The following is a 22,938-nucleotide window of genomic DNA, read 5'->3' as shown; positions in this document are numbered from 1 at the left end:
AGAGAGTCGACATAATTGGTCAAGGTCCCTCAGGCAGGAGCCGGTGGCCCTGGGATTCTTCCCTTTCACCTCCTGCGCCCTTCCAGAGTCCCTCCTTCCCCATTTCCCACCCCCTGATCCCTGCCGCGCCCTCAGCCCATTCCACGCAGCCGGAGTCTGGCATCCTCTCTCCTGCTCCCATCCATCCGAGTCCCAAGTCCCATCGAGGAAAGCAGACATCCGGTCCCAGGTCCCAGGCCCGAGAATCTGGCCCTCTCACCCCCTGACGCTTGCCCCACCGCAAGGTTCGCGCTCCCCTCCAAGGACTTCTCTCTCATCTCCACCTCAGGGGGAATAGGCTTGTCTGGGGGCCGTGGGCGGAGGCTCAGAGAATGAAGAACCCCAGCTCCTGGGCCCTCCCCCTGGCTGCCGACCTCAGCTGGGTGCGGCGCGGGTGGGTATATAACAGGGTCAGTATATATTGAGAAGCAGAGCAAGAGACCAGGAGAGAGAAGAGAAAAAGGGTTTGGGGATTGGTGGGGAGAAGGACCGAGAGAGCCAAGGGGCAGTGCGCGGGAGGAGGGAAGGCGGCGAGGGAGGCGGGCGCCTCGAGAGGGTGGAAGGAGGGAGGAAAAGGGCGGGGCACGGAGGCCCGAGCGAGGGACACACTCCAACTCTGACTTTTTCCGCCGCTCTCGGTAAGTTTCCAGTCCGTTATCCGGACTGGGATTTCTTTATTTACTTGCGAGCGCAGCTGTCTGGCTGCCTCTAGTACACCCCCATGGAAATCCTCGTAATTTCAGAAGTGATCTCTTAGCACTCGGGGTGGGGATCCAGGAAGGGGTGGGGCCGGGCAAGGATCGGGGGTGTTTTCAGCAGAGCCCTCCACCTGAAAACTTCCTGCCGTTTTCCCCCATGGCTGTCCACTCTCCCCTGGGGAGAGAGGACCCTGGGGTCAGGGCTTTGCATGAGAACACCCCAAGTCTGGGGAACCTCGGGGCCCCCTCCCCTTCTGGTCACTGAAGGGTCGTGGGAGGCCGGCTCCTCCTTCTCAGGCCTCGGTCCCCTCAGTATGGATCCCGTGCGTTTTCCCCACAGGATGCTCCGCAGCCGCCAGTCTGGAAGTAGGGTGGGGCGGGGACCTCGTGGGCACAGCCAGGGGCTGGGGTTTCCCTGACACTTAACAGGCAGGAGAGTGGGATGAGTCACCCATGACTCACCCAGTCACCCTCCTTCTCCTACCCCAAGAGAGGGGTGGGGTGAGTCAAGGATGCCTATCTCTGGGGACCGACAGCAGGCAGCTTCTGAAGAATTTGGAAGGGTGTCAACTTGAATTTTCAGATCTTGGTCCATATGCACCCAGGGACAGGGCTCTGAGGGGACCAAGGGCCACCTTGCTGTTCCTATACATTCCTGGACCCGAGTCCATCCCTGGCCCTCTCCAGCCCCTGAGGGATTCAGGAGTTGGGCCCCCAGCCCCTCCTCCCTCAAACTCGGGAGTCTGGACTCAGCCCCCTTCTCTCGATCATCGGGGCATCTCAGCTGCCCCTGTGCCAACCTCTTGAAACGACCATCTTCTGTCGTCCCCTACCCCAGGCTTCCACCGCGGCCATGTCACTCCTCCTGCTGGTGGTCTCTGCCCTTCACATCCTCATTCTCATCCTGCTTTTTGTGGCCACTTTGGACAAGGTAAGCCTGCTCAGAGCAGCAGCCTCCCGCCCTTCTGCAGCCTCCTGCCACGCCCTCCTCTACAGTCGCTCTGGCCCCGCCCCCTTTCCCTAGCATCTGCCCATCTGAGCTCGGCCCCTGATGCCTCCACCCTGCTCTTTCCTCTGACCTCCCCGCCGCCCCCTATTTCCTACTAAATCCCTGCTTTCCCCAGATCGGCCCCTTGCCGGCACCTCGCCCTTTTCCTAACCCTTCCCACTGACTCCCTGACCCCTCCCACTTGCCTTTCCTATCCCTACCCTTGTTTCTCTGTCCATCCCAGTCCTGGTGGACCCTCCCGGGGAAGGAGTCCCTGAATCTCTGGTATGACTGCACGTGGATCAATGACAACAAAACGTGGGCCTGCAGTAACGTCAGCGAGAATGGTGAGGGGCGATGGGGACTGGTCTGCAGAGGGGAGGGGTAACCCCAAGTCTCTTCCTGGGACTGAGGATTGAGAATCGGCCAAGGGTTGAGTGGGTGGCTCTGGGTCCCATCAGTGAGTGGGACTGATGTATGACCTGCCTAACTCAGAGGTAGGGGGCAACGTGCTCATGTTCTAAAGAGGATGAGCTAAAAGCCCTCCTCTCTTGCGATTCAGAAAGAGTGGAGGCCACATGCCATAGATTTAAGAAATGGGGGGAAAAGCTCCCGAGATTCTGAGAAGATAGGATTAAGTATCCAGAGTTCTAAGGAGATGGGACTGGTGTTCCAAATGGATGGCTGGGACCAGTTCGTCCAAGTTCCAAGAGGGTGGGGCTGGAACCTTCCAAGGTTCTGAAGGGGGGGCGGGGCGGGAATGAGGGATGCATCAGAGTTCTAAAGGGGTGGAGCTGCATCCATCGCAATTTCTAAACGAAAGAAGGTGAAGGATGAAATGCATTTCTCCTGAGAGAAGCAAGAATTTCTGTTCTCACCACTTCTATTCAGTGTCGTACTGGAGGCGGCCAATGCAATGAGGCAAGAAAAAGAAATAAAAACCACAAATATGAAAAAAGAAGTAAAGATATCTCTGTCCCATGTAGAAAATCCTAAAGAATCTTCAAAGCAGCCTCTAGAACTGATAAGGGAATTTAGCGAAGTCACAGGCATCAAGGTCCATTTCCCTGATACTCCTAGGTATCCAAACATATGCGGCTCTAAATGGCAGGGGGGTGTTGCAGGCGATTCATTGAGTAAGCAGGTGGAGCCGGGACTCAGGACCTGATGTGACTTCTGCCTCTGTTTCCTCCTCCTTGCAGGCTGGCTGAAAGCGGTACAGGTCCTCATGGTGCTTTCCCTCATCCTCTGCTGTCTGTCCTTCATCCTGTTCATGTTCCAGCTCTACACCATGCGGCGAGGAGGGCTGTTCTATGCCACTGGCTTCTGCCAGCTTTGCACTAGTGAGCACTGTTCCCTGGGAGTTGAAGGGAAGGGAGGGGACCTGTCAGCATGCTGGGACTCCTGAGAATGGACATCTGGCAGGAGAAAACAGTTCTCCACAGCCCAAGGACCACCAGAGGTGCCTCCATGGCACCTCTCTGCCTCAGGGCATTGTAGTTCTCAGGGAGCCGGTGGCGGTTTGTGTCTCAGTCTTGGGGGAGCTGGCACTTGGGGCTTCAAGGAGCCAGGGCTGAGGAAGGTGGTGTGGGCAAGTAATTTAAACCCCAGGGACGGCTGGAAGGGGGGCGGGGACTAGATGGTTAATACCCCAGGAAAGAACTCTGAATCGAAATATCATGATAATGGCAGCCAGCTGCTGTTTCTGGTGGACCCACTCTGTATCAGACACTTGACGGAGTTTTATGTACTTTTAAATTTTTTAACTTCACGCACCAAGGTCTAAGTTCATCATAGTCCACTGTCTGGGAAACATGATCTTCCTGGGTTCCTGCAAAGACCCTCTCGTTTTATTAGTTCATTTTGTTTGCGTGCTTGGCTTGTAGAAAGACACTCAAAAATATTCTCTGAATGGATGGATGGATGAGTAGACATTATCGTCCCATTTTATGGATGAGTAAAGGGGACCCGGAGATTAAGTTGCTCAAGGCCAGTCTGCAGCAGCCTGGTTGCAGGGCGCTGGGGGAAGCGAACCACAACCCCCAGCAGGCAGCGGTGCTGCTCGCTCGCCCTCTGGCGGCTTCTTTGCCCCATGGGTTGCTGGGAACTGCAGTCTTCTTGAGGGTACGGAGTGACCCGTGGTTCCCGTCGCCCACAGGTGTGGCGGTGTTTACCGGGGCGCTGATCTACGCCATCCACGCAGAGGAGATCCTGGCTAAGCATCCGCGAGGGGGCAGCTTCGGTTACTGCTTTGCCCTGGCCTGGGTGGCCTTCCCTCTGGCCCTGGCCAGCGGCATCATCTACATCCACCTGCGGAAGCGGGAGTGAGCGCTACGCGTCGCCTGGCCACCCCTGCTCGCCCCCGGCCCCTCCGCCTCTCCCCGCCTCCAGAAAATAAAACCGTTTAACCGCTTGGTCCGCCTTTGCCTCCTTCCTTCCTCCTCCTGAGACTCAGCTCTAGGCCCCCAGTCCCTTCTAAACGCGGACACAGGAGCCTGGGGGCTCAGCCGCCTTTCCCTTGCACAGACCTGAGGTCCTGGGGCCCTCTCGTCTCAAGTGTCTCGATTCCGCCAGGCTGGAGAACCAGGAGTCGGGGTTCTTTCCCTGTGCAAGAGCCATATTCTCTCTCTCCCTTCCTCCATCTCTGTCTGTCTGTCTGTCTCTCTCCCCACACCCGCTTCAACCAGGCAGGGTGTGTGTTCTAGATTGTTGGTCTCTTTCTCGCTCTTTCTTAAGGAAGACGCTGTTCCGATTCCCTGAGAACCCAGCCTTTCTTCATTCCCATCCACCCCTCCTTCTTTCCTCTCCTCCCCAAATACTGTCTCTAGCCCATCTACACCTTAGTAAAACTTAGATGCCACCCCGCCCCTTCTCCAGCCCCACATGGGGAGTGGGGAGGGGAGGCTGGACTTTATAGTCACCCACCCGGGGCTGTGCGCCTTTGCGCAGTAACCCGCCTGCGCAGTAACCGGCCTGCGCAGCCGCCCGTGGCCACCCTCCCTCCCGTGTTCGGAAGGCTCCGTCTTTCTGGGAACCAGGGCCGCTCCTCTCAAAGATCCCCTTCTGTGACTCAAAGCCAGTCTAGCTCTCAAACGACGAGCCCAGTCTCTCTCTAGGATTATAGCTTTCTCTGCCTGGGACCCACTGCGACGCATTCCTCCAAGACCCAGAATCTCTTCTTTCCGAGATGCTGATGCTTTCTTTCCCTCCAACCTTTGCAAACGAGGCCACTCATCCAGATTTATTAAAGATAATTTATTCCGTCGGGAGACGGGAGGGGGGATTCACAGACCAATAAATATTGCACAGGCCGCTGCTGGAGTGGAGATCCAGACCGAGGTAGTTTTGCTGAAAGTGTGAGGGACCTGGGCAGGGAAGGCACGTGAGGTCGTCAGGGCCTACGTGGAAGTGTCTCTCGGGGTGAGGATGACCTCCGGTTCCTCTTGGCCCACAGCTTCCTGCCTGGCAAAAGGCTCCCGACTCTTTCAGCCTGGACGAGCCCGTCAGCAGTTTGACCAGATGGCCTGCCTGAGAGTAGTGGCAGCTGATAGATCAGATTTCCTTTAGAAATTCTGATTGGTTGCTGCTATGCAGCGACAACTGGCTGCCCACGGTTGACAGTGTCCAGAAACTCATTGGCAGTTTGCCAGAGAGCAGGGGTAGAGGGCTCTCATTGGCTGCAGGCTGGGGCTCTGCCTTGGGGAACATGATGGGCACTTTGCCCGGAGCTGACTAAAAAGACAATGATATATAGCCTCGGGAGGGCACAGCTTAAGGGCTGTGCCAGGTGGTTGGTAGCACTGAACAGCGGTGATTGGCTGACACTCCCTCCTCAGCCAAAGCACGTTCGGGTGTTTACAGCGGGCGCAGGACTCCAGCGATGGAAGAGAACCATAAAGCTTTGATTGGCTGTTCATCAGAAAGGGTGGGGCTAGCAAATGCAGCCTGTCTCCATTGGTGGCTTTAAGTGCGACGTGATTGTATATCATTGGAAATTGGGGAGCTGCAAAGCGAAGTTTCCCTCATCGACAGCTTGTCATAGAGGAGGCGGGGCTTAGTTCCTAACCAGGTGGCTGGGCGGGGCTGGGCTGAGAGGTTTCTGTCAGGGGTTGTCACTGCTAGGTGCGGCCTCAGGGGAAGTGACTGTAGCGGATGGGTCTACTTTGGGGAACCCCAGGGGCGGGTACATCCCGACGCTGGGAGTCAGGGACTGCAGGTGGCCCAGGGCCCGAGTTCCGTTGAAGGTCACCTCACAGCCTGACTGGGCTAGGAGCCAGTTCTCCACCTCTGACTGGAGCCACCGGGAGGTCTCTGCAGAGGGAGAGGCAGGTGTCGTGAAGAGGTCAGAGGGACAGGGAAGGACTGAGGGGCCTGGGTTTGGGCAAAGACTTGGGAGGGGTGTACTGAGGCTAGGAGGAGAGCGTGACGGGCCTGGGAGGCTCGCTCTGGGGTGCTCATCTGGGGACAAGCCAGGACGGGTACGGGCTCCTGTTGGGGAGGGACTTCCTGGGGCTTACGCAGGGAAGGGACAAGGGTCTCCCACAGGGAAAGTGTGGGCTCACATATCGGAAGGGGCGTCAAAGGGCCCGGCATAACAGTAGCCTGATCTGAGCCCCTACCGAGGCTCAGGTCTGGAAAGGGAGGCCACCCCAGCCGAGCACATCTACCAAGACCGTAATCTGGGGTCCCATCTGCTGAGGCCAGGGCCGCCTTGGAAATAGGTCAGGTTCACTAGAGCGAGCCGGGAGAAGGGGGCGGGCAGCGCGCGGATGGCATCTCACTGGCGCAGGGCCACTGGGGACTGAGGGGAGTCTCAACCCTGTAGAGCCCGCCTGAATTTGTTCCAGGCGGGGCCCGACGGATGGGACGGGACAGGGCCACCAAGGCGCGGGGGCCCGGGACCACGCCTACCTTCGGGAGGGCCCTGCGCACCAGGGGGCCGCCGGGCCAGGAAGCTGTGCGCCAGCAGCGCCTCCTTGACGTGTTCGTCCTGCGCCCGCAGCGCCAGGGCGCTGAGCAGCTCCGAGTTGTTGGACGTGCTCCGGTAGTAGAGCATGTGCGCCAGCTCCAGCGCCTGCACGCTGCGCCGCTGCCCGAACATCTGCAGGCGGGACACGCGGGGTCTTGGCGCCCGGGAGGAGCAGCGCCCCGTACGCCCACCCCTCCTGCGTCACTCACGCCGGGGCCGCCCTTCCTGGACGCCCTGGCTGTCCCCAGGCCTCTTCAGTTCAGGTCCCCAGGAGTGAGGCCCGGCGTTTTGTATTTTTAACCCGCATGCTCTCTGCCCCAGTGACTCCCAGGCCACCCACAATATTTTGCAGCCGCTATGCTGGTGTACACCTCCGAGCCACGCAAGATTTCCAGAGGATAGGGGCTTTGGACCTGGAGCTTTTTGTTACAATGATTTTTTCAGTCCTTATGTCTTAGACACATACTAAAGTGTTCGCAGGTCCAGGATTTGCCCCCAAACAATCCACTGGGGGTGGGGGGTGGTCTTGGGGGGTGGGACCCGACTGACTGGTAGATGCTGGATGCAGGCTATGTGGGAGCTCATCCCACTATTCTATTTCTGTATTTGTTTGAACTTTTTGATCATTAAAAAAAGGTTGAAAATATATCAAACCATAAAGAGATTAGACAATAAATGCGTGAAAAGCCACTTTGAGGGAAGAAGGGGAGAGGGGCAGGTCTGGGGCCCGCTGTCTGTTCGCTAACCCCGTCCCCCACCTGTGGCTCTCTCCTGGCCTGGACCTCTCTCCCATCCTTGGTGTCCCTAAGGAGGGAACCAGTGACCCCCGGGGGCTCATACTAAAAACCGCTGTACAGATTCCTCCATTCATCCATAAAATGAGCTTAGAATGAGCCTCTGGGACTTGGGAGCCGGTCCCTGCTGGCTGTGACAATGTGTCTAACACCTAAATAGGAGGTAGGTGACAGGAAGTCGATACACGTTTAACGAAACCCTTGGCACAGAGCCTGGCATCACGACATTTAAACATTAGCTACTACCGAGTACCCATCCACACCCCGGGTGCGGTGTGTGCCGCCTTTTAAAGGCAAATATGTCCCGCCCTCAAGTGCTGGCCTCTGAAGCCAATGCATCCCCGAGACACCGCTGAAATGGCCCGCACGGTACAGATGACACAGCCGTGTGCAGGAACCAATCGCCATTCTTACAGCCGCAGGCGAGAGGCAGACACGTTCGGGACCATCTCATGTGAAAACAAACTGGGTTTTGTGTCTGCTTCTGCCGAGCGGATGGCGTCGAATCTGCATGGGTTCAATGAGCAGGTCACACCACTCCACGGCACGCGGATGAGATCAGGCCTCTCCCCGGGGGTGGCTCACCACCTGCCACCTGTGAGTTCCTGTCAACAGTCATCATGGCCCATACCGAGTGCAGGGTGTCCCCCGTCTAACGCCCCAGCCCACTCCTCCCTCCCCCACAAGGTCCATATCTGGGGCAACGTTCCCATCTACCCAGTCACAGGCCAGACCCCTGGCAGTGTCCTCACTCCCTCCTCACCTGCCTGTCAGTCCCCAGCCTTGTCCCCTGGCCCTGCCTCTCTCCGCCCTGTCCCCTCCTCTCCGACCCGCCTAGGTCACACTCCAGCCTCAATCCTTGGCTCAGTCTCCCTGCTCCAGTCTGTCCCCACACAGCACCAGAGCTGGCCCTGCTCCTCCCCTGCTCGGAGCCTTCCCGTGGCTTCCCAGTGCCATCAGAGAGTCCAAGCTCCGTGGCCTGGAACCAAGGCCCTGCGGGGACTGGTCCCTAAAGATTTCTCCCACTGGCCCCCGACTCTGCCCTCTGAATGCAGCCCATGCTGAACGAGCCACTTTACCCTGACCGCCGCCCTGAGTGCGCCCTGTTCTCAGGCCTCTGGGCTTTGGACAAGCCATGCCAGCCTTGGCCCGTTCTTGGAAAACCCTCACTGCCTCATTGTCCCCGTTCAGGAAGGACATCGTCTTCCACGGATGAACAGCTGTGTCTTCAGGCACGTGGAGGTCTGACAGCGTGCCCCACCCTGCTCCCTCCAAGGCGGGACCTCCGATGTGTCTCAGGGGCCTCCGTCCCCTCCCCCCAAGGCCTAGTCTGTGCTGGGTCAAGGGGCCACAGTGAGTCAGGCATGGCAGGAGCCCACGGGAGCACTGCCCAGCCCCAGAAATCGGGAAGGATTTCTGAGCCTCCGAGCTGAGGGTTGGGGGACACGGGCTGGGTCAGGCCAACGAGGGAGAGGGGCGTTTCTGGAGGACACGCGAAGGGAGGGAAGGGAAGGGAAGCAGAGCGAGGAGGCGCTGCCAGGCTATTTTGGTGGAGCCGAAGCGCAGAACTGTGTCAAGTGAGGCTGGGGAAGCGGGGTTTCTGAGGTTGGGGGCGTGGGAGGAGCAGGGCCAGCCTGGGGCCATCGGGGATGGGCTGGAGGCTGGGAAGGGGGGTCTGAGCTGGGGCTGGGCCAGAGGGGAGGCCATGGCACAGAGACTCAGCGGCAGGAAGGACAAGGCTGGGGACTGACAGGTCGGGAGGCAGGGCGAGGGCGACTTCTGGGGTTCTAGCCAGTGACTCGAGGGACAACAGGGCCATAAACAGACGGAGAACCGGAGGAGGGGTGGGTGTCGGGGAGACGCTGCGCTCCACCCGGCTGAGGTGGCTGCTGCAGGCTGAGCACAGAGCACCCCAATCTAGCAGATGGAGGGGAGCTATCTGTGGAAACCACAGACGTGGAAGAGCTCTTAGAGGGCGAAGAAAGAGGGGCGTCCTGCCACAAAACCAGTCTTCTGGGTGTCTGATCTGGGCACCTGTCCCAAGAGGGGAGTCTGGGAGGTGAGGGGGACTCGGAGAAGACTGAGCTCAGTGGGGACATCAAGGGAGCAGGTGGGGACAGGGCCTTGAGGACAGGGAGAGGAGTCCGAGAGGAGAGCGAGGAGTGAGTGACACGCAGGAGGGAACACGCGTGCACGGGGAGGCGCAGCTGAATCGGGGCCGGGGGTGGGGTGGGGGGTGGGGACGGTTAACGGATGCGCTAAATTAACCAGTGAACTGGGTTGTCAACTGGGCCCTTCAGAACCTGAAGGGCGGCACTCCCGCCAGGCTCACAACCCTTCCATGGCTCCTGCTGCCCTAAAGACAAAGCTCTTGACCTTGGCATTCGAGGCCCTGGCCACCCGCCCTCCGGGGCCTCACTCCTCCCCGCTGCATCCCGGACCCCAGCCCCGTGAGGTCCCCAAGCTGTGCTCGCTCGTTCCCTTCTCCACCATTCCATCCTCTGGTCCGAGGCTGGAACAGCTCCTCGCATCCCGCCCCAGCCCCGCCCCCTCTCCGCCAGCAGGGCCTGGCTGTTATCTGTGGGATTTACTGCCAGCCTTCCTAAGAGCCCGTTGGGATGGCTGAAAACAGTTTGAAAACCAATGAACCAGTGAGTGAATGACCAGGCACAACGAACGGGAAGAGGCCGTCCAAGGCAGCCTCTCTGGGCCGACTCAGTCTCCAGACAGGGCAGGTAGCTCGGCCGGCGAAGCACAAGTTGGGTGTCAGCCCCCACCTGTCCCCTTGGCCACGAATCCTTGGATGGAGAGCAACCTGCTCAACTGTGCAAAGCAGCCAGACACCCACGCGCAGCAGAATCAAGAGCAAGCGTGTTAAAAACACTCCGCTGGGCCCCTATCCCACGGTTTCCAGGTCAGTCCATCTGGGCTGGAACCCAGGAGTCTGCATTTGTCAAACGGCTCCCCTGGTGACGATGACACCTGGCCGGGGTGGGGAAGCCCAGACCTCGGCACAGGAGCCCAGGAGGTAATAACAATGATGCTCCCGCGCCCACAGCACCTGCTGTAATACGCGTTGGGCTCTGTTCCTAGCACCGTGTACACGTATTAACTCGTTTACTCCCCACAGCGACCCTGTGAGTTAGGGCCTATCGTCATCCCCACGGGCCAGATGCGGGAGCCAAGGCACCAGGAAGTTACAGGCTTGTTCAAGGCCACACGGCTAGAAGCCGGCAGAGCCGGACTTAAACCCAGGCCGTGTGGTTCTAAAACACACACCTCGCCACCAAGCGCCTCTCAAAACAGGCGCTCGGTGAGGGGCTGTGAACACTCGGGGCCCGGACACCAAACCAGCAGCTACCACATGCTGGGCACTGCGTCTTTCACGGATTTGCCCAACTAATCCTCACGACAGCCCTATGAGGCAGATCTTACTACGATCCTCATTTCCCAGCTGAGGAAACTGAGGCACAGAGAGAAAAGAAACCCGCCCAAGATCGTGCTGATTAAATAAGGTAGAGAAAGAAGGAAGGAAGGAAAGAAGGAAGGAAGGAAGGAAAGAAGGAAGGAAGGAAAGAAGGGGGGAAGGAAGGAAGGAAGAAAGCGGGGAAGGGGGGAAGGGAGAAGGCGGAGGGAGGAAAGGTAGGAAGAATGAAGGGAATGGAAGAGAAGAGAAGGGAAGGAAAGGAAGCAAGGGAAGAAATGAAGCACAGCTTGAAGCAGAAGGAATGCACAAAATAAACGAAAACGAGAGGGTGGCCTGACATCTGACCGAACACCGAGAGGCAGGGACCCAGGAGGCGTGGCGGGCGGCCCACTTACCTTGGAGGCCCGCAGGCCCATGAAGGCAGCAAAGAGCAGCAGCAGCAGGGAGGTGGCCATCTTGAGGTCCGAGAGCATCACCATGGCCACGTTGACGAAGAAGGCCACGCCGGAGACCACGAGCGTGAGGTTGAGCAGGGCGCGCTGCAGGGCAGGCGTGCGCACCTTCAGCTCCGGCAGCAGCTGCTCCAGGCCCTCCAGCGGTGTGTCCTTGAAGCTCTTCAGCACCAGGTGTCCCCTCTTCGTTCGGGCTGCTAGCACCACCCGCTTAAAGTATCTCCTGATGGGTCGGAAGAGAGAGGCGGGGTGCTCAGGTCCGCCCCAGGGAGCCCCCTCCAAGCCCAGGACACTCTCTCTGGCTCTGCAGTCACACGGTCATCTTAAAAGCTACTTAACGATGGTGGGAGGAAAATCAGAAATAAGCTAAGTGCCCAACGAGAGGGGATCAGTTACATAATGTGATCCCCTAATACTGGACATGTAGGTTGCTTCTGACTTTACGTACTTGACGAAGGAGAGCTGAGCAAAATTCTTTTGTTTAGTGAACTTTCAAATTCGACATATGTTTTAGAGTGTCTGCTAAGTGCCAAGGAGTGCCAAGGAACTCTGGGGAGACAACCAGATGAATCAGTCACTGCCTTTGTGGAGCTCATAGTGCAGCGTGAGAGACAGATAATTAAACACACACTGCGAGTATAAATATCTCCTGGAAGCGGAATTACTGGTTTAAGGGATAAGAAGGATTCTTTGTCTTTGATTTTCGCTTTGTTTTGTTTTTTTTGGCTTCGTGACCAAATTTGATAAACTGATTTCCAGAAAGACATGTGTAGTCGACAGGCCCGCTGGCTGACCGTGAGAAGGGCTGGCTCGTCTCGCCCTGCTCTGAATTTGAATATCCTCTGTTAAAAATAAGATATTCGTCAGAATCCCAATGGGGCCACTTTTTCAGAATGCGGCCTTCGCCCTCTGAGCCTCAGGTCTCACTTGGAAAATGGGGAGAAGTGTCCCTACCCCCTTCTCTTCCCCTGTAAGAATCGGAGTTCTTCCTTTCCCTTGGGAAGAAAAGGCCGCATTTGGATCCACCTCTGGCCCTTTCTCACTTCCCACCCGGGGCCCGGACACCGAAATCCAGACACTAACCTGGCAGTCCCCTCTGGTCTCTAACTTTGCTCCCTCTCGCTGCACCTGTGGAACAAGAGCCGCCTCACCTCTCTGCGGGGGGCGACTTGAAGAAGCCACGCTTGGAGCCCGCGCTGGACTTACGGGGTATCTGCCCGACTCGCTGGCCCAGAGCCCAGAACTGCATGTAGATGTACTGGTCCAAATTTATTGTCACCTGCCCAAGAGGACAAAGCAGGGAGAGGCAGCTGAGCATGGGCTGGCGAACGAGCGCCGGATATTGAAATTAGACGTCCTCCCTACCCTCCTCCCGGTGATTTCGCCCCCCTGTCCCAGGCTTATCATCACCCGGTGTCTGGGCGGGGCAGCGTGTGCGGTTGCTCATGCTGTATACTGCACGCCATGGAAGATGGCGCCATTCACATGACAGTCATCTTCACTACTGTATTTCCTAGAATCTAAGATGCCACGGATTTTAAGATACTCCATTATTTTATGAAGCAACTAAAAGAGAAAATATATTGCCAATTAAACTTATGTCATACCACTTCTTGTAAGTCATATCCCAGAGACAATAAAATATGACTTTAGGAAAAAGTACATCTTAAAATCACAAAAAAAAAAAAAAAAATGTGGAACTTGGGAAGATGTTAGTATTTTTATTAAGATTTTTTTGACTTTAAGGATGAGCACTTTGGATGATTTTTTATTACAGTTTTCTGGCAGATGACAATAACGTCTCTAGTCCTGAGAATATCCATACATCCAACAGATGGCAGTGAGGTGACCTGAGAAAGAGGTACCCTTTTCTAATTCATGAGGCACCACACGGGCTGGTTCCCTGTGTTCAGGACTACACCTCCCAGCAGCCTGTGCTTCCCAAAGGCCCTGTCCCTGCCCCAAGGCCTCCTGGGAACACTGGTTCTCCTCTGGAAGACAGGTACCTGGACCTCATCCTGAGGGTGGTGGACCACAAGAGCGTAGGCCAGGGCGTCCTCGGAGAGTGGAGAGAAGTTGGCCTGGGCCAGCAGGGGCTCCAGAGCTCGAAGCACCTCTTGCTCGTTGGACAGACGCTGGGGGTCTGTCAGCGAAGGCTGGTCAAGGGTCTCCCTGTCGGGGTTGATGGGGTCATACAAGGCCTGCGGGAGGATCGGAGAGAGGAAAAACAGGCTGGGTCACAGCAAGAAGGGTCGTGGGTATACTTCAGGATGCTCCTGGCTCCATCCTTTAAATGATGGGCACCCCAGAGCTTGATTCGGGGCCCTGTTCCCTTCTCTTTCTCCGGGCTCGCTCTGAGTTGCCTCGCCGTTCCCAGGCATCGCAGGTAACGACCCACTCACGTCTCTAGCCCGGACCTCTCCCCCAAGTTCCAGACCTAATACCCAGTCTCGTGTAGAGGTACCCATTCTCCCTCCACCCACAGGAAGAGAAGCGAGGGTGGACATGGGCTGCCCAGACAGGCTACATTTCCCAGCCTCCCCTGAGGCTAGGCGTGGCCCTCCGCAGAATGTGAGCAGAAGCCACAGGTCACCTTCGCTTTTTTTTCCTTGTTCTGCTAGCTTAGAACACTGTTTCACCTACAACCCAGTTGCGACCACGCACCGATGAAGACAACACCTTAAGAGAGGCCGAGCGACAAGATGGAAAGAACCTAGGTCCCAGCATAATCTCAGGTGGAACAGGGCCACCTATGCACCCTGGCCCACTCACCACGGGGCCGTTAAGGGGGAGAACTATCCCCCACCTCCTCTAACCATCGTGTTGTAGGGTCTGCTTGTTACAGCAGCTAAGCCTCTGCACTAACTAACGCAAACTGTCCTTGACATTTCTTTGTGGATGTCACAGTCACCTCAAATCCGACACGCCAAGCTCACAGATCACACAAACCACCCCCCCCAACCTCTCAACAAAATGACCATTCTGGATCCCCGTCTCAGACCGATTCCCCTCGACCATGCCTGGCCTCTCCCCCGGGGGCCGGATTCATAGATTCAGGGCTCCCTTTGACGGCCCCACGTGGCTGTAACGGCGCTTCGCATCTGACACGGTCCAAGGATAATGCTTTATTTCTCCCCCGCACCCCGGTCTTCTCATTTCAGGACAACATGGCACCACCACCCGATCCAAGGGCTCTGATCAGAAATCTTAGGGGCATCCTGGTTCCCTTCTTAGCACCCTCGTATCCAGACCTTTAGCAAGTTCACCAAATCTCTGAACTGCTCTTGACCCCATCTCCCCGTCCATCGCCATGGCGACCTCCTCACCCAGCCGCCTTCGCCTCTCCCCTACGTCACCACCACTGCCACCACCGCCACCGCCGCCACCGCGCTGGGCTTCCCCTCTGCCTGCTTCTCAGCCCAACCCTTGCAAACCATTCTCCATGCGGCTGTCACAAAGAGCCTATTTAGATTACAAACAGACCCCGCACCCTGCCCCTCCGATGGCTTCTCACCGCATTGGGAATCCTTCCAGAATCTTTCTGCAATCTTCAAGCTCCCCACAGAACTAGCCTCTGCCTTGCCCACCTCATCTTCTGCACCCACCCACCCCAAAAACTGCTGAATGAATGGAAGCGCGAGCTGCCAGTTGCTGAGCCCGTTTTGCTCATGGAGAGATTGAGTTTCGGGATGAAAGATGACTGTCCCAGACACCCCAGGCGAGGAACACGCCTCAGGGGGAAATCACCCAGAAACCTGCCCTCTGTGTGTCTCTCAGGTGAGACGGCCAGGTGTGACTGTGCATTAGCGGCAGGAAAGAGGGGAGGGGACTCCGAGTGGAGGAGTGGCCCGGGCCAGAGTCTGGAGCTGGGAAGGTCCTGGGGCGCAGGAACAACTGAACCAGGAGACAGATGGGTGATACGGGGAGAATCGAGCCCAGCTAATCTGAACTAACGCCCAGGGCTGGGCGGGCTGGCCAAGGACAGAACCCGAGGCCAAAGCGAAGGCCTGTGCCCAAGCCCTTTGGCCCCTGCTGACAGGGCAGGTCCTGCAGGCCATATGGTGGCTCCTGCAGTGACCTTGAGAAATTCCATTCCCAAGGCCGAGCTGCAGTTTGAATGAGGAAATCTCAGGCTGGAGGAGGGAAAGACCACGTTCATTAGGGGTCCACTGCGAGTCAGATCCTTTCCTGGGAACTCCACATCCGCCCGGGGCTTCAAGCCAGAAACCCGGATGTCGCAGGTGACTCCCGGCTGCTCCCACCCCTTGCAGAATAGATCCCACTGATCCCGCGTCCAAAACAGATCGCCACCTCATGTGGCTCTCTCCCCTCTGTCCACACCACAGTCACCTCCTCCTGGCTGGATGAGTCCAAGTGCCTTCTCAAGGGTCTCCCCTAAACCCCTCCCCGCTCCCCTGCAGGTCTGTCCTCCATTCAGCCCCCGGGGAGACCCTGTCAAACGGTAACAGTGACAGTAATAAATGAGAAAGGTGCACATTCATGTAGCGCTTACTGTGTGCCAGGCCCTATCTGAAGCAGGTTCTCACGATGCGCGAATCGTACCATTGCTGTTCGATTTTATCGATGTGGAAACCGAGGCACAGAGAGGCCAAGTAACTGCCTGAGGTCACACAGCCGGCAAGTGGTAGATCAGAAGTCCCAATCCAACCGTGCTGATCTGCGAGAACCTTCCAAGGCCGCCCTCAAGAAGGAGGCCGTGCTCTGCAAGGCCTGGCCTGCAAGGCCTCCCTCTGGGACCCGACACCACGCTCTCTCCTGGTCGCTCTACACTGGCCACTGGCCTTTGCTCCTCCGGGCACAGGGACTTTGCACATGATGCTGGGACCCTCTCCCTGGCGCCCTCCCTGCCTCCCCGCCTTTTTGCTACCGAAGACCTACTTCTCCGCCTTATCCCAGTGTCCTTGTCACTCTCGTGGCCTTTGCTCCTCCGGGCACAGGGACTTTGCACAAGCTGCTGGGAATCCTCTCCCTGCCTCCCTGCCTTTTCACTACCGAAGTCCTACTTCTCTGCCATATCCCAGTGTCCTTGTCACTCTCAAAAAGCCTCCCTCCATCCCTAGGCTGCCCAGGGCTGTGCTGTGGGGCTGGGCAGGGCACGCGCTGCACACAGGCACCATCGTGGATGCCTCAGACCGTGCCAAGCTGGGGGAGGGGTGCACGCAGACCCGGTACGGTCACCGAGGCCAGGTTTGTTATCTGCTCGCACGGACCCTGTCCCTCTGGTTCCAACCTGGACGTGTCCATTCACTTGGGAGAGAGCGTCTGACTCACGACTGTCGCCACCACCCAGCCTGAGCTTCCTGAGGGCAGGGCGCAGGCTCGCGTTGGCCTCTGGCACCGGACCTCACGCAAACGTGGACTCAAAGGATGAAAGATGTCACTGAGTTTCCGTGGCCGCTGGTGCCATCTTCTAGCCTCGAGTATCCCCTTGGGGACCTGAGTACCATCTGTCTCCTGGGGACCCCCAGATCTGTCTCCAGTCCCGCCATCTCTCCTGAGCTCCAGACTCACACAACCGAGAGCCTACTCGACGCTTCCTCACCGACGTCTGACAGGCGGCCTCTCAAACCCTGTGTACTGCACGTCCCAAACTGGGGTCCCAAACTACTCCCCACACCTCCCGCCATCCGCCCAGCTCAGAAGAGGCCGAGTCCATCCTTCCAGGGTCCCGGCTCACAGCCCTGGGTCATCCTGGGCACCTACCTCTCTTTCTCACGCATTCAACCTATCAGCAAATCCTGATGGCGACACATTCCAAATAGATCCCAAATCCGACCACTTCTCACCCTCCCCGCAGCCCCCTGACCCCTGACTGAGCCACTCTGTCCTGCAGACTCTTGTAGTGGCCTCTGCACTGGTCTCCCTGCTCCCACCCTCCATCCTACCCTCCACTCTACCCTCCACCCCCAGCCACTCCCACACGGTCACCAGGGGGCGCCTGCTGAAACCTAAGTCCCCTCATGTCCCTCTACTCAGAGCCTCCGGTGGCTTCCAACTCACCGTCAAAGACCTCCCCATGTCCCCTCTGCCCTGTCACCAGCCTTTCCCCGACTCACTCACTCAGCTCTAGCCCCTCCGGCCTCCTCGCTCCCTACCTATTTTTTTTCCTCAGGGCCTTTGCACTTAAATTCCTGCAACTCGGCACACAGCTCACTTGCCTCCTTCAGGTCTCTGCTCCAATGTCACCCCTCGGTGAGGCGAGGCCTTCCTTAACTGCTCTACCTACAACTGCAAGACACCTCTGCTCTCTTTTTCTCTTTGATTAGGGTTACTAGATTTAGGCAAAAATAAATCAAATAAAATACGGGACGCCAAACTGATCTGCAGATCAACAATGAATAATTTTTCAGTTTAAGTATGTCCCATGTAGTATTCACAGACTGTGGTACATGGGACTGTATGATACTTAAAAATATATACATATCCACAGCTTATCTGAAATTCAAATTTAACTGGGTATAGAGAGCTGAATAGTATCCCCTAAAAATTCATGTCCCCCTGTGATCTCATCTGGAAATAGGGTCTTTGCAGGTGTGACTAAGGATCGAAAAGAGATCATACTGGATAAGGGTGGGCCCTAAATCCAATGACAGTGTCCGCATAAGCGACAGAAAAGGACACAGAGGCACGGAGAAGGCGACCGAAGACAGAGATGGAGACTGGAGTGATGCGTCCACAAGCCGGGGACGCCAGGCATTGCCAGCGGCCACCATAAGCTAGGACAGAGGCCTGGGACGGTCCCCTCCTCCAAGCATCCAGAAGAAACCGCCCGCCCACACCCTGATTCCAGACTTCCGGCCGTCTGACCTCTGAGAACGAGCTTCTGTCGTTTTATGCCACGCGGTCCGTGGCGACGTGTCACGGCAGCAGCAGAGAATGAACTGGGCGTCCTGCGCTGTACCTGGCAACCCTGTCCTCAGCCCTTAGCATCTTTAACACGTTTTCCTTCTTTACCTTGTTGAGAGTCAATATCCCTCACTAGAATGTGACCCCGTGAGGCAGAGGCACACACCTGTCAGGCTCCCTGCTGTGTCCCAGGACCCGGAACCCTATGGGGGACACAGTAAGTGCTCAACAAATATCTACTGAGTGAATTCATGTAAGGGAAAGGCGGAGCGCAGAGAGGTCACCTGCCAAGGTCACCTGCACGGCTAGTGAACAAAGCCGGCTTTTGAGGCTGGGCTATTCTAATTCTTTTCCTGCCCCAGGCCACTTCCTCAAGGGACTCGGGTCATTAGCAAATGGTCACCCAGTGTGTCTCATCTGCCTCTGGTGCTTCCACCCAGCCGCTCTCAGTTTAAAGTCTCCTGCCTCCGTGGGAATATGCATCTTCGCTTATTGTTCTTTCTACATTTCTATATATTTAAATGTTTATGCAATAAATATCTTTTTAAAATAACTTAAAAAGAAAAAAAAAACACCTGCCGCCAGAGGCCACAGGTGCCCCAGGTAAGAGCCTGGAGGCAGGCGGACAGGGGCACCCTCGCGAACTGTGCAGTCTTGAGCACATTCCTCTCAGAGCCTCCGTTTCTGCCTCTGCAGACGCGGCTGACGGCGGCTGGTCCTTGGTGCCACAGCACAGAGTCAATGAGCCCGACACGGAGTGAGCGCTCAGCAAGGAGGGGCCGTTGTCTGCTGCTACTATTCAGAGCAAGGAGGGGACCTGTGAGAGGGCGTGGCAGTGCGCAGCAAAGGGTTAACTCAGCAGACCCGGATGGTCCGGACGCCCTGCTCCTGGGAGGGAACCGCTGCCTGATTAGAGTGTCTCGCTTTACCTGGGGCCTTGGGCCACACCGGATAGTCTACGCCAACAAGGTGACTGATGGTGGGGGCCTTGGGCCGTGAGGTAGCAGTGCGACCTCTGGAGGGGCTGGGGACTGAGAAGCTAAGGCAGCCGCACAGGTGGCACGGGTCGTTGGCCGGGGCCACGTGACTGACCTCTGTGAAAACCCTGGACACAGCCCGGGCGAGCCTCCCTGTCTGGCGGTGCTCCACGTGCGCTGCCGCATGTCAGCCGTCCCTGCGACAACACTGGGGGAGGACAACTGGTAGCTGCCACCTGGTCTCTCCCAGACCCTGACCCATCGCCATGAGCGTACCAGCCTTTCTGAGCTCTGGCAGTCCCTCTAGAGAGTCAGTGACTCTGAGGGTGGATGTGGGGACCCCCAACACAGGCAGGGCCCTGGGAGGAGGACGAGGAGGCTGAGAATTTGGCTTCGACACCACCCTCTCCTGACACGCCACTTCCCTCTCTGGCTGCTCCTCGCCCGTGTCCCCCTCCCGGCCCCAGTTCCCTTTCCTGATTTCAAGGCTGGCACACCTCAGGGTTCCGCTAACTCCCCTCATGGTCCCATCAAGTGCCATCGAGAGCCACCGGGGTTGCTCCTCACCCCAGGCTCCTCCCTTGACCTCCAGACCCCACGTTCGAGTCCGCCTCCCTACCTCACTGTCTGATAGGCAGCTCAGACCCCGTTAAGTCCAAAACTGAGCTCTCGACCTTCCCCGCAGACCACAGACGCTCCCGCCCCAGCCTCAGCATCTCAGGGCGGACAGCTCCATCCTTCCCAAGGGGCAGACCGGGCCATGGGAGGCCCCTGCCTCCTCCCTGTCCCTCGTCGCCATGCCGGCACACAGAATGCTACAGTCTCCCCCCAACCACCAGCGTCTGACCACTTTTCACTTCCGCTGCTGCTACTCCGGTCAGAGCTGCCATCACCTCCTTCTTGGACACACATAATGGACTCTTGAATAGATCTCTGCCTCTGAGTCTGTTCCCTGCATAGCAGGCAGAAGGATCCTGTTAACACCTAAATCAGCTCCCGTCCCTCCTCTGCTCAGAGCCCTCCCGTGGCTCCCAGCTCACTCAGCGTAAAAGCAAAGTCCTCACCGCGGCCCACGAGGCCGGGCACGATCTGCTCCCGCTCCCTCTCTGCTCTCGTCTCCTGCACTAACAGCGGCCGCTTTGCTGTTTCCCCAACACTCCGGGTCCTCTCTCACCTCAGGGCCTTGGCACTTGCTTTTCCCTCTGTCTGGAACGCCCTCCCCCAGACATCCATCAGGCAGGCTCCCTCTCTTCACTCAGGTCTTAGCTCACCTGTCACCTCCTCATCAGAGAGGCCTTCCCTGAGCACCTGTCTGAAACAGGCCCCCATCTCGTCCTTCCCTATCTTGCTTCAATCTCTTCTTCATTGTTCTTCACGGCACTTACCGTTCCTGGGTATCATATATTATATTTATTTATTGTCTCCTCAACTGAAATGTTGGCTCCCCAAGGGCGCGGCTTCATCTTTCCTGTTCGCTGCATCTCCAAGGGCTTAGAAAGGGCCAGGCTCGACACAGGTGCTCAGAGAATTTTTGCTGAATGAATGGATGAGCAAACAGGCACGAGAGGAAGGGGCCCCATCCTCACCTGCAGCCGGGCCAGGAGGTGGTGGTAGTGGAACAGCGTGCAGGAGTCCACCTGGACCGAGAACTCCTCCAAAGCCGCCTTCTCCGTAGGACTGGAGTGAAATTCCTATTACCTCAGGAAGCAAAACTGCTCTTTAGGCCTCTTTCCCCTTCCGCACGGGGAAGAATCCTTTCCCTAGCAGCCCACACACACAGCCAGAGCTCTGGGCTTTGAAAAATGTCATTTTATTTGGGGGTTTGGGGAGGGTATTTGAGGTAGCCAGATATAGTGAAAGACAGACGGCTGAAGGAGCTAGAGGTTCATTTCAGTTCTCACTTTGACACTTACTCACCAACACTGACACAATGCTTACTACGTGCCAGGCACTGCTTGCTGGCATGGCATCACCCTCCAGAGATGCAAGGAGGCCGATGACATAATTATTTTTTGGAGGAGGAAACTGAGGCTCGGGGAAGTCACCTGCTACAGGCCGCAATGTCTAAAGAGAAGCTGAGACTCCGATCCAGGCCTGGCTGAGTCCAGAGCACATGTATTCAACCAATGATTTATGTTCGTCACTGTCTCCTCCTGCTTTATGGCCTTGTTTATAAAATGAGGACTCGTTTATAAAATGGGGACGATGGTGGTATCTCTCTGATTGGGTTCCGATGATTCAATAATACACGGAACATGTTTAGCACAGTGCCATATAGTAAAAGCTCAAAAAGTATGGTAATAATTATGTTATAGCTCTGTAGGTATTATTATTATTAGGTAGTCGTAATAGTAATGACAAAGATGATTATTATACCTACTTTGCAGAGAGAAAAACCACGCCCCAGAGAATACGGGTTCAAGCCCCCAGAACAAGCCAGAGTCAGGAATTGCTGCTACATCTATCTGCATCTCAGAGGTCTGCCTGCTCCTATATTCCGATTCACTTCGCGCCCACTGGGGACTCTAAGGGGAACGGGAACTACATCTCCCAGGAGGGGCCAAGACGGCCCTCTATAGCGTGTAGGGTCCTGTCGCCGCAAGGCCTGCCGGGAGTCGTAGTCCCCGGGCTCCCGGACCCGGGACGGGCGGCCTGCATCAGAGGAGGCGGAGCAGCTGCTCCTTGGAGAACGGGATGAAACGCTTACTGCTGGGCCCAGTCGCGGGGCTCCGTGGGGTTCCACATCTTGCGGTACTCCCCCATCTTGGCCGCCAGCGACGTCAGAGCCCGAGAGGGCCCGAGGAGCGCGGGCAACAGGGGCCGTACTCGGACCCTAGATCCCCAGGCCCCCCGGGTCACGTGCAGCATGGCCAGACCCTGTCCCCGGAGCCTAAACGAGGGAAATGGGCAGGGGTCAAAGGCCATCTGGAGGAAAAGCGCCCTCTCCACCTCCCTGTCCCAGGGCTGTCCCTACCCCAGGCGGGGCGCAGAGGCCATCGCCCGCCTCAGAGCCCTTCTTGCCCGTCCTCTCCCACACCGCTCAGTTGACCTGGGTACCAGGGCAGGGTCAGAGGTCTTATGTCCTGGGGCGTTTTGAGGGCCCAGACGGACACCCTTTAGTGGTACATCTGGTTTCTGTGGGGTCTAGGCGATGAGGTGGATCTCAGGAGCATGCTCGTTAGGGGATGCTCATTAAGGCTACAAAGGGGGTGCAGGGCCGCCCTCCCGGGGCCATGCAATCCCCCGCCCTCCCCTCACCTTAGCCAACGCTCGATTGTCATTGAGCCTCCTGCGCATGTGCCGGAAGGCGTCCTCGGTCCCCGAGGTTCGGCTTCATCCAGCAGTAAGACGCATGCGCAAAACCTGGGTCACGGGGCGGGGTACTCCATTTCGTCTGATGACGTCTCGACTGCGCCTGCCCGATACGCCTGCCTTGCTCCACCACGCGCCCTGTTTGGGCGCGGCGCGTGCGCAGCAGAATCGTCTCCTTGTCCCCGCTTCAAAGGGAAGGGGGCGGAGCGGTCGCGAGACTCCCGGGAGGACTGAGGCGGGGCCGGGGCTGCCACGCGCAGCCAGCCAACGGCGGGCAGCCCAACGTCCGCTCTGGCCACGCCCCCGGCCGCGGCCGCTCCTGAGTAGGCGGGAAAAGCGAGGGGGCGGGACTTGGTGCACAACCAATCAGCTGTGGAGGGGCGAAAAGGCGGGAAAAAGCGGAAGAAAGAAGGCT

At 57.4% G+C, this 22,938-nt stretch overlaps 2 protein-coding genes across 3 annotated transcripts; one reads left to right on the top strand and one right to left on the bottom strand.

Annotated features, from left to right (window-relative positions):
- Window positions 1–178: 178 nt before the first annotated feature.
- Window positions 179–4,139, top strand: EMP3 (epithelial membrane protein 3). Of its 2 annotated transcripts, none has more exons than XM_015591417.2 (5): window positions 179–284; window positions 1,576–1,668; window positions 1,970–2,072; window positions 2,928–3,068; window positions 3,884–4,139. In XM_015591417.2, exons 2-5 carry the CDS (start codon window positions 1,591–1,593, stop codon window positions 4,051–4,053), a joined length of 492 nt encoding a protein of 163 aa, XP_015446903.1. In that variant the 5' UTR covers window positions 179–284; window positions 1,576–1,590; the 3' UTR covers window positions 4,054–4,139. The 2 variants fall into 2 exon arrangements, with proteins under 2 accessions (XP_015446903.1, XP_006905127.1); XM_006905065.3 differs by lacking the exon at window positions 179–284 and adding an exon at window positions 497–677.
- Window positions 4,140–4,961: 822 nt separating this feature from the next.
- On the bottom strand, window positions 4,962–22,712 carry TMEM143 (transmembrane protein 143). The gene is given in 9 exon segments (XM_015592663.2): window positions 4,962–6,036; window positions 6,637–6,826; window positions 11,311–11,590; window positions 12,519–12,646; window positions 13,374–13,568; window positions 20,798–20,902; window positions 21,857–21,917; window positions 21,919–22,101; window positions 22,470–22,712. Coding segments are annotated over 9 exon segments (1,374 nt in total). The 5' UTR covers window positions 22,493–22,712; the 3' UTR covers window positions 4,962–5,827.
- Between the last annotated feature and the right edge of the window lie 226 nt (window positions 22,713–22,938).

This window comes from Pteropus alecto, unplaced genomic scaffold (genome assembly GCF_000325575.1).
Source record: "Pteropus alecto unplaced genomic scaffold, ASM32557v1 scaffold41, whole genome shotgun sequence".
NCBI lineage: Eukaryota > Metazoa > Chordata > Mammalia > Chiroptera > Pteropodidae > Pteropus > Pteropus alecto.
This window is presented reverse-complemented; position numbering and strand designations above follow the sequence as displayed.